This window comes from Acyrthosiphon pisum, chromosome X (assembly GCF_005508785.2).
Source record: "Acyrthosiphon pisum isolate AL4f chromosome X, pea_aphid_22Mar2018_4r6ur, whole genome shotgun sequence".
NCBI lineage: Eukaryota > Metazoa > Arthropoda > Insecta > Hemiptera > Aphididae > Acyrthosiphon > Acyrthosiphon pisum.
Window position 1 is genome coordinate 90745641 of NC_042493.1, and position 12534 is coordinate 90758174.

General features: G+C 28.1%; 1 protein-coding gene across 1 annotated transcript in view; it reads left to right on the forward strand.

Annotated features, from left to right (window-relative positions):
* LOC115033178 overlaps positions 1 to 4926 on the forward strand; it is a 6014-nt gene extending 1088 nt beyond the window's left edge. The window contains exon 3 of the mRNA XM_029485286.1: positions 4821 to 4926. Coding sequence (XP_029341146.1) covers positions 4821 to 4926 — 106 coding nt within the window. The remainder of the gene's footprint in view (positions 1 to 4820) is intronic.
* Positions 4927 to 12534: the final 7608 nt, after the last annotated feature.

Below are 12534 nucleotides of genomic sequence, written 5' to 3' on the forward strand. Positions count from 1 at the left end.
TTTCCGTAGAGTCACCAATCATGTATAAAATTAGAACATTGACTGTTTTCGTCAACAAACGCATGAAAGCAACTACCAAATGAGGATCATTACTAAAGTCTCTAGGGAATAATAAATGGCTGTATATAATAATAATGATATCAGCGACATTTGATGCAATGAAAACAACTATGGCAGGTACACCGTATATTGATTTATTGACTTGATGTAAGCATTCTATAACTTCCAAATACATGTCTCTGTAGGTACTTAAACAAGATCTTCTTTCCGGTATTTGTTCATTTATTGTGTAGACCATCCACTTTATATATGATATTAGTAGTATATATTCATGAAAAACAACGCATTGGCAAGTATTTAAAAATATTATCATCACCTAAAAAAATGTGACATATAGCAATAAATAACAGCCCCTTGTGTTGTATCTATGATATAACAAAAGTGTTCAAAACAGATTGTTATACAATATACATATATGGAAAGCAGCTTGTGTTTTATTAATCTGACAAACGTATTACAAAACAAAAAGTATAAAGTTTACTCAAATGGAATATATTGATCTATTACCATACAAAAATATTTTTCTGTGTTGTAGAAAAAACATTTTACTTTCTTTTTACTCGAATGCTGTTTCAAATAGTTTTGAATACAATTATTCTAATTCAAATTCTGAATATTTTATTTTTGTTTTTTTTATTCATTAAAAAAAACTTTATTGAAACTAATAAAAATAGTTTATATATTTTCTATTAAAAATCGTATAATTATAATTATAATTAAATTTAAGCACTATAATTAGGTTTAAAGAATAGTTTTTCTCTTTGAATAAAATACGATTGATTCACCATTCCAAAACTGAAAAATATTAGCAAGGAAAATATATATTCTAATAGTATTTGACTAATTTTTTAGGTATTTATATATGTATACATATATACACTTTTTTATTTATATTCAGGATATATTTATTTTAAATGTATTCGAATACGTATTCCAAATACAAAATAAAAGTATTCTTTAAACAACTGATTATTTATGAACTTATAAAATAGGTTTAGATATAAATAATTACCATATCTTTTATTTCAAAAAAATGTTGATCCAATATTATCCATATTGTTAAAATTATAATAAATACCATAATATTTCCAATAATTATAACGTTAGAAATCCAATTCATATTTTTTATTTTCATCAGCCCGTTCACATTCAAACGTATCAACTTTTCGTGAATTGATTCAAGTTCAGTCAATACCATGGACAGTGAATTATCGAAAAATATGCGCCAAATTTGACACAAGAATTTTCCAATAAAAGATAATTCATAACAGCTGAGATATATTAAAGACATTAATTCAGAAACTTCCGGATCAACTTTTATAAGCTGTAAAAAAAAATGTTTCACAATTATTACATCATATTATATATTACAGGAAGGTAATTATATTTGGTCATTGAATTATTCTTTTGTATATTTGTTTATCAAGAAGATAATGTGCTATATTAAACAATTTATTTGGCAATTAACTATTATATTTTAACATTTTATGAAGGGTATATCATCATAAGCTATTATATTATCATAAGAGTTGGTTTTTAGGTTAAGATTTTATATTGTAATATTACAATTTTGTCATTTAATGAACGTTGTCTGAAATACATATATCTGTTGACCAAATTAAATTTTAAATTATGGATTTTTTTTCAATGTGCCTATCATTTAAGTATCACCATAAGAAACTATTAAAATACATTGAAATATAGTTATAACCCATTGGTTGGCACTGTAGACGTTATATTACGGTATTATATTTTAAAAATTATAAAGAGTATAATAATATTATCATGAGAGTTTATAGGTTATACGTTTATGATATATATTACTATTTTATCATTTGACTGAACGTTGTATGAAAATATGAAATGCATATCTGTTGACCAAATTACATTTTAAATTCTGGATGTTTTTCAATGTGCCTATTATTTATTTTACCATTCGAAACTATTAAAATAAATTTAAATATAGTTATTACCCATAGGTTGGCTTTGTATATGAAATACAAACCACTATAAATTAATATACATCGCAAAACATAAAATACCGCCAACGTTTTATAATTACAGTGGTTGTAATTTATACTACCACCACCGAAAATCAAAAAACCTTTGTTAAAAGTATTTAATACTGATCTCACACTCATAATAACTTTTTTTTACAACTTTAGTACAAAAAAACTAAGAGTGTTTTAGGATTTTTGGTGTGTGACATTTTCTGATGTTAACTGAAATCAAACTAACTAATGTTTTAAATTCATTTACAAATGAGTTCACATAGGTAATATTTTTAAATGAAAATTATGAATAATCGTTGAAGTGAAACACAAATATTATTATTAATAGTGAAATTATCAAGATATATATTATACAATGAAAGGACTAAGGAGTATTCTCAGTAAAGTACTTATGATTTATGAATAACATAATAAATTGTAGTAAATAGGTACTTGATATGTACATTTATAATAATATCATAATTTTGTATGTTAAATTAATATTTGTTTTTATTGAACACTGACACTATAACATTTAGAATATTTTGACATATGAGTATTACGTATACTTATTTGTATCGATTTGTACCTATACTTGATATGTTTTGCGAAAACTGTCTGTCAACCTATATTAATAAGTGTATTTTATGATTAAATTGCTATTAATGTAATTTACTTTATTTATAGTAGTACAAGTAGGTTGAATTAATCTATTACTAAAATAATCTATTTGACAATGTCATTGTGTGTATAAAATATTATAATATATTTAATAAGTTTCAACTTTCCATAAATAATATTTTAAGACTAATTGACTAGTTCAGGGATGGCGAACCTATGTCACGCGTGTCACGGAGTGACATTCTTGCATTATTTCAGTGACAGGCCTATTTCAAATATAATTAATAATTTTTACTTTACTTTCCAAAAAATTAATTGATAATTTTAAACTATTTTTAACTTATTATTGGAATATATCGTAAGATATTGTAATCTGTACTTTCCATTTCCTAAGCTCGTAAACGATGAGATTAGATTAGATCAATAAATTCTTATTTCGCGTTTACGTATAAACATAGGTACAACAGAACAGTCTACAGATAACAGATAGTTTCAGATGCCTTACATGACGACTAAAAAAAAAAAAAAGTCTGCAAAGTTCGGTCTGACACGCGAGGCAAATAAAATCAAACCAAACATTTTGATTTGACACGCAGTTATCAAAAAGTTGGCCATCCCTGGACTAGTTGGTTAGAATTTCTAATGACTAATTGATTATCAAATTTTTGTGATTATGTCAAAATTCTAACTTCAGACGCTCATAAAAAAATACTGTGGATTTATGTAATTTTTTTAAATTAATGTAATAACAACTTATGAGGATTATTGAATTACATTCTCACGTTTTTTGACTGAATGAAAAATTATTTATCCATATACATTTTGAAAAAACCATTTAAACATATTGTATTCTTTCCATATTCGCTCTATTAACATCTGAAATTAATATAAATAATAAATTATATATAATACACATTGTCATATCCTAATATTCATGACAATTGATAAGTCTGACAAGTAAATACGTGATATACTAATAATATATTTTGGGTTTTATACAGGCATGTACTTACACGACTAATAGTAATAGTTAGTATATAATATATATTTTTAATTTTTGCTATTTTAATTTTAATATCTATAATTATCTGTAGTTTATCTAGATAAAATATTTTTACTTTTTATTTTTTTGTTTGATGAATTTGATTTGTGTATCTTTTATCTGTATCTTAGATACAACATAGTGTTGTTATATTTATCTTTATCAAGATGATTATTTAGTTATCTGTTCCCAGCACTTATTGTAAATATAATTACATTAAAATTTCAATAATCATATAAAATCAGTTCGTTCTTAACAATCATTCGAATCGGTCTCTAGTCTATCTCTGCTCCGTATCGATATTTAGTATTATGAACTGTTCAAAGTGCAGAGGTATCTGAATACGACGATTTTGTAAAATGTGTTAAATGTATTAAACCTTACCATGTCACTTGTTAATGTATGTGGTGAGACTTAAAGAAAAAAAACTGAGTCTTGGTTATGTGCTGTGTGTGAATCTGTTAAACTAGGTGTAAAAGAACCTACGGAATCGATCTCATTGGACTTGACCTAATCTCCAAAATTAATAGATTATAATTGGCATTAAAAGAAATTAAGAAATCGGTTTCCAAACTCGATTAATTATTCTCTGAGCTTCATAACAAGGTAGATGAAGTTTCAAATCCACTACGGGATTTAGGGGCTTGCACTATCTCGTACTATCTCGAATATATTCTCTGAAGTTCTTGATAGACAGTCAAGATCACGTAGCTTGATTTTTTTAATTTACCGGAATCTAATGACAGTCAATCATTTGAAGAAGATAAATTATTATTATTAAAATCTGTGTAAGGTACATTATCCTCTAACCTTAGGACTGTGTAAGTGTCTAGATTAGAACGTAAATCTAACAAGCCTCGTCCTGTTTTAGTCACGTTACTTAAGCATCTGATGTATATAGTGTACTTCAAACTAATACAAATGACGTACATATTGTATCTACAATTCAGTTTGTATATCTCCAGATCTCAAGTTCGTTAAAGGTATTCCTACCATTTCAATAAACTAAGTAAATGCCAAACCATTAAAAATATTTAATTTAACTTCCAAAATGTTCGAGGGTTCAATTTATATTAATGTGTAACGTATGCTTTGTGAGGTTTTAGGTTTTTAATGACCCAAAAACCACCCACGAGTCTATGGGAACACGGCTTCATGACCCATAAGCCGTACCGTGCGGTAGCTCTAGGATTAAGCGGGTGGAACTTATAGATTTGAGTACAATGTGAGTCAAAATGAATTGACTCAAACAAAAATAATAATTTGAAATAAAAAGAGTGAGAGTTAGAGTAGTAACTATAATGATGAGGTTTTGCATTTCACATATTGCAATAGAACTTGCATAATAATAATAATTTCACTGAATATTTATATTCTCATTTTCTATACGGCATCATATTTTGACTCTTTTTGAGCTGTTTACGGACATTGTTAGTTTTCAATTATTTTGGGTTTTTTTTTTCCATAATTGTCAATTAGGTACATTTTATTTGTTGGTTAAAAAGCGTGACAATTTAAGACAAAGCTCCTGATATATTGCTTAAATGGCAGTTTAAAAAAATTAAAAATACATAGGCACTATTTTTTTTATAAGCAGTTTCAGTTCGAATGTTGACAAAATTTCAAATTTCAAATTAAAAAATTATTTTGTACCTAGTTAAAAATGTATGAAATGTTGAACTTTTATATCTAAGGATTGATAGCTTAAAACAAGGTTCCACGTAAATAGGTTTATATACATAAATTACTTTAATCACAATAATACCATCAATTAATATGCTTAGTATTTAGTACCTACCTAATATCATAGGCTGACTGACCGTTTTCGCTCAGAATCGTTTTTCTTTTACAATGATATTGAATTTCATTTATCATTGAATTCAAATTTAACACCATCCATTACAGCGACCCACTTATAATCTACTGTATAGCAAATCAACACCCACTTACTTTTTTTTAAACTTATTTTTGTTGAATAGCACAATACAATACATAACAATTCAGACAACGCACGCTTTTCTCAAATTCTCAAAAAGAAAAAAATGAAATCATAAAAGATAACAAACTAACTCAATTTAAATTAATTAGGATTTTTTTTTTAATTTTACCCATTCAGTATTATGAAGTAGGTAAATTTTTAGATTATTAAAATTAGAATCCTTTATGCTACAGACAATACTCAATAGTTGTATGTAATATTACACAATAATATGGTGTTCATGAATTGTATAGATAATATTGAATGTAACCATCAATAGACATTTTTCAAAATATATTTAATAAATTTAATATTTAACAACTGTGATCTTAACAGGTAATAATAATAATATTGGTTTAATTGTCATTTAATAACTATCATAAAAAAATACGCGTTATACTGTATGTTACATCATTATGTTTATTTTATAAACATCAAAATATGCACAGTAGAAGTTGAAGTGGAAAACAAATATTGTTATAAATAGTGAAAATCCCTGCAAGATATATGTTATACAAATTATAATGAGTATTCTAAGTAAATTACTTATGAATAATATAATATTGTAGTAAATACATTTATAATAATATTACAATTTTGTATGTTAAATTAATATTTGTTTTTATTGAACACTGACACTATAACAATTATAATATTTTGGCAAATGGGTACTACGTATACTTATTTGTATCAATTGTACCTATACTAAAAACAATGTTTTGCGAAAGCTGTCTGTCAAACTATATTAATAATTGTATTTTATGATGAAATTGCTATTAAAGTAATTGACTTTATTGATAGTAGGTTGAATTAATAGTTACTAATAAATATTATATTATTTTGTTTTGTATTTTAGATACCAGTAATACTGAGAGTATATGTACATTTGAATTTTTTTTCCTATATCATGTTAATGATATTATAAATTTCAAATTTCAAAATTTGAATTGGTTTTTATGTTAACGCGAAGGATAGAACCACTATCACATGGCATAAAACATAGGGAACAACATTATTTGTGTCATAGCGTTTTTATTATTTGGATAATATAAATAAAATTAAATATATCAGTTTGAGAACATTATTATATTTTTGGTTTTTTTCATTAAAAATTATTTGTAAATGCTATTAAAAAAATAAAAAACGCTACGGCACAGATAAATTTGTTCCTATGCGTTGTCGAATTTTGGTAATTCTACTATAAATACCAAGGGAGTAGTTCTATCCCGCGCAAAACAGTTTTTTTCTATGTTGAACATTTGTAAGACGGAGACAACGCATACGGATATCACGTCCTGCTAAATCATAGTACTCAGGGGGCCTATTCTCAAACCAATCAAAAAGGGTTTTCGATCAAAACTTGGTCGAAAGCGGATATATCTACAACCAATTCAAAAATCTGTAATCTCAAACAGTTTTCGATCGGCGTTTCGACCGTAGTATTCGATTTCTTGTTTCGACTACTATCTAGCAAAAGTAAGCTTGTTTTCGACTGATAATACCTACGTCATATGATAGGTACTATAATGTACATTACAATAATTTTATAATTTTGTTTGCGGTGTGGTGTTTTTACGGTAGCTACCTAAAGTGTGTAAAAACGATTTATCTGTACTGAAAACTGCAACTTTCCAGTAACATGTAATATGTATAGTATTGTATACCGACGACTTCATGATTACTGGTGCAGGAGCCGCAACATAGAAACCGTCAACAACATAGAAAAATAGGCTAATAAAACCGCATTCAATTTCTCCCCTGAGAAGTCTATTAGCTCAATATCTACAAAAAAGAAAAAAGTCAAAGAACTCGAAATTAAATTAAATGGCACCTTAATTGCCAATCAAAAAATATCTAAAATGCAAAGAGTTTTTTTCGATAAACACCGAAACCAAAACCAAAAAAATTGGATACCGTTATTATAATCTAAAACCGAAACCGAAACTTCCTAATACCAGTATTGAACCAAAATCGAAAAAATTAAAAACTGGTGTATTATATTATAAGCTATGATGCAAGTATACCTATACTAATGGATGGTTTCGATGACCACCAATTAAAGATGCCACGCGCAGTCATTATTCACATTCAATGACCACACACTACAGGCATCTACTGGTCCTAGACAACGAATCAAATCAAATTATGAACAAATTCATCAAAATCACAAACATTTAAAAATTTTTCTGTAGTTTAAAATGTATCAAATATTTACTTTTTAATGCTTAAGATTGAAAACTTAAAACGAGGTTACTTATCAATACCTAGTTTAAAAAACCCAAAAAATATAAAAATAGGTACATACTTTATTTTACACATATTTTAAGTTATAATTTGGTCGACAAATTTAAACAAAGAACAAACATTTTAGCTATATTGTTGTGATTTAAAAATATCATTCGTTTTAAAGTGTATCAAATTAAATGTTTTAGTGAACAATTAATTCAACCTACCGTATTACTAATAGTAAAATTAATTATTTTTATATTAATAAAATCATAAAATATGCTTAATAATGTTAAGAACCCCTGAATACTGTTAGTTATATTTTTCTATGGTTCTGTTAGAATTAATGTAAATTGTTGTTTAATAATATTGTAAACTGATACGTGTGTGACACAGGTGAGTAGGACCCTCTTCTTCATACAACTAGTCAAAGGAATCTGCTGAATAAACCCTTTTTGAACGGACGACCAGCTTGTATGCGGGGCTCGCACACGTAGCAGTTAGTCTTGGTGTAACGACAGACAATTACAGACAATTTCAGAGTATCTCTTTTAATTAAACGTTATTAAAATTGAATAAAGAATATTATTTCGAGCCAAAGTAATTTCAACTCGTTATTTTTATTTGTTGCGGAATCACTAAGTGCGCGTCTATAACATTTTTGGTGGGAGCGGTGGGATACGGCTATTAGTCAGTATCCGTTACCACGAGTAAGGGAAATTATGCCAACATTTTAGTCTCGTATAATTGTGTGATCGTTTAATCGTCAACAACTTCTAAACATTAAAAGACCCGCCAGAACATTCATAAACTACAAAACATCTACAGAATATTTCAAGTAATATAATTCAATATTATATAAAACGTATCGCGTCTTATTGAACGGGTAGGCACAGCGTGAGGAAGGGTATCGTCAGCTAACGGACATTCGATCGAGTCGCCGCGAAGAAATCGGGTCGTCACCGTGAAATTGCTGCCGTCATAGTGTACGCGCCGCCGATGACGTAAACAAACAAAACGTACATATGTGATATTATCGTGTAAAATAATACACAGGCAAATCGTATACTACGTATATTACGTGTATTACCACAATCACCGGTATTCACATAAAAACAGTATAATTTATCGAATCCCAATAATAATTATTCGTCCCCGCGCCAGCTGTTTCGGGGCGTACAACTTTGAATCCGAACATTGCAGTCGAAAAGGATAGTCGTCGTTTATAGAGAAGTACGCGATCAATCAACACACCAATCTCCGGAACATTTCAACATCGAAAACAATCATCTCCACAATGGACAGGATGTTAGTAAATATACATCGATCCTTGGGAGTTAAAATATTTTTTTATTATATATAGCATAGTACTATAATTGTTATACTATTATTATTATAATTACTATTATATTAATTTTGTCTATCTTGCTTTGCCTGTGAGTAGTGATTGCCTATTTGTAATTGCTATTCTATTGCTTATTAGTAAAAAAAAAAGTTAGTGAATAATTCTGAGGACGAAAATAATTCTTTAGAGGAACATAACGTTTCAACTACTGTTAGTCTTCAACCCCCTATTCCGACTTCACGGACTACTTTAACTATTAGGTATTCGAATCCCGAGGACTCTACTTCTGAGAGGGAAGTAGCTGATATTACAGTAGATCATTTGCTTGTTAGGGAAACAGATTTATCGATAGCCACAAATAATTTATTAGTTAACGTATCTAATGAACTACAAAAAATAGATAAGAGTATAAGCAACAAAGACAACCCTTTTGAACACAGAATATTCCGAACATACAGAAAATCCAGCACAAACAGAAAATTCAGAACAACAAATACTAGAGGAGAGTTACTCAAGAAATCGAATTGATTGGACCGAAGATCAACTTAAACTCGATCAATCGAACATGGCAAACGAACAGGGAACCCAACAAGAGGAAACCGTACAAAACGCTAATGCGGGAACTTTGACTAACACAGAAGATCAACTATCACTGAATTCAAATGTAATAATTGTATTATAAATTATTGCTATTATTTTAAATAACATTAATGTTTTCTTGTACGACATGAAATTTTATTTTTGTATATTTTATTTTTATTTAAAAGTATTTAACAATCAATCTGACCAAAAATTATAATGTCATATTTTATGTAATATTTTTGAAGTTAAACTTCTTTACGCAGGGTAATGAGGAAAAAAAAGCGAACGGGCGGCCGTACGAACGCGAACACGGACATTTTCTTTTTATATCCTGTATACAAAATGTCTACTAGAAGGAGTGCTTCGATTTCAATATATAGTACCTTATCTTTTAGAAAATTGGATCAAGATGGTACTTTAGAGAGGTCGTTTTTCGATTTTCTCAATAGTTATTTAATGCCACGGGAAAAACCACCGAAAAATTACGAAAAACGCTAAAAATGAGATTTTAATTTCTAACGCTTTGTTTATCACCATAGAAACGAATAAAAAATTATAATATTATAATATTAGTTCAACTTACATAATAAAATAATTAATAACAATATAAAATATTCAGACTTACAAACAATCATTAGAATAAAAAAAAAAAATATATAAAAAATATAATTAACATTGTTTATTTTTTCTTTATTATCCTCATTACCCCAGTCTATCCATGCCTTTCTTTCTTTTTCACTCAATCACGTGTACCGTTCAAAAAAAGTTTCACTTCCCACGCGCGTACTGGTAACACACACACCAGCATTTATTTTTTATTGTGCCTACCTATAATATTGATTCAAGTTTAAAAATGTATACTTGTATAAATATATATTTATAAATAAATATGTATGATAAATAAACTGGACTTTTTTTCGCCGGACTTTTAGGTAGAATACCTATATAAGGACCCTACAGAATCAACTCAAAAACAGTATCTCTCTGCAGAAGAAGATTCATGCACAATGTCCACGCCAGTCAAATCAAGACACTCTTCCACTACTGTTCAAAGGAGTGCTTATAACTGTGCGTATATGCGTATACACTATATGCAGTGGCGTACATTCAAATTTGCTCGGGGGGGGGGGGGTGTCAAAAAAAATAACCAACACTAAAACCTTCTCTTTAAAACTACTCATTTTCCTAACAATTACAGGTTACAAGGGGGTCATTGTATAATGGGTTGTATTAGACTTGAATTCAATGATAAAATATCATTGTATAAGAAAGACGATTTTGAGCGAGGACGGTTTGTCACTCTGGATATTTTATATTGTTATTAATTATTTTATTACGTAAGTTGAATTAATATTATAATATTATAATTTTTTATTCGTTTATATGGTGATAAACAAAGCGTTAGAAATTAAAATCCCATTTTTAGCGTTTTTTCGTAATTTTTCGGTGGTTTTTCCCGTGGCATTAAATAACTATTGAGAAAATCGAAAAACGACCTCTTTAAAGTACCATCTTGATCCAATTTTCGAAAAGATAAGGTACTATATGTTGAAATCGAAGCACTCCTTCTGGTAGACATTTTGTATACAGGAACAGGATATGAAAAAAAAAAATAAACACCATTATAAAAACAATAGTCTCCTCGCTCCGCTCAGAATCTAAAATAGTAGATAAGAAAATCCATTTTATATGACATTGTCGACGTGCGCCGACCTAGCACGGCGGCCGCGGCAGTCAGCAATGGAGATGTTGGTATTGTGTTTTAATGTTTTAATGTTTTTCTAACTTTTCATAATAACTTCTTTTTTCATGAAATAATTACAATTTAAACATGAATAAATAAATTATTTCAGACTATTTTTTTAATAAATCTTTAATAATCAGAAATCAAAATTAACCGAAAATAACCGGTATTTTTCAAAACCAGTTCTAGAACCCTTATATTTTTTTAGAAAACCAAAACAAAATCGAAACCCTTAAACAAATTAATTTAATAACCAGAACCGGAACCGGAACCGAAACACCCAACAGGTTCCAGTCCCTGCCTTTATGTAGAAAAAATTATTTTTGTTAGTTATTTTTAAATATAGTAGTAGGTTACAAATAAATAATGATAATAATTACATATAAGTCTTTATGTTATACTTATAAAGGAATATTAAAAAATATATAAGATGTATAAAATACTAAAATGTATAAATGAATAGGTACGTAATATTTATAAAAATAATTTTTTTTGTCAATAAAATATAGAATACTAGATAATAATTACAAATCCTGTCATAATTCATTTTTTTTACTCACTTTTGTTAGCACTGTTTAGGTTAGGTTGCTGGTTCACTACTTTTTAAAGTAGTTATTTGAAACCAACTTAATAAAATCATTGTGTATTATATTAAACATTTTTTGGTCGAAAAGTGAATCGGCCGAAAAGGAAAGGGTACGTTTTTGGTCGTATTAAGATGTATTAATGTCCGCACACTAACTGACTGTGTACGATCAAATGTCTATTTTGATTGATATACGGCACCCACAATTTCGTTATGAAATCTTTTTTCGTTGTTGGTAAAGTATAGTGTTATACTCAATAGTCAAATTATTATAACGTATGTTTGTGTATACACGGATGATTAATAATAAGAAAATCATCAATAATATCACAATTTTTTTTTTTTGGTCCTGGGGGGGG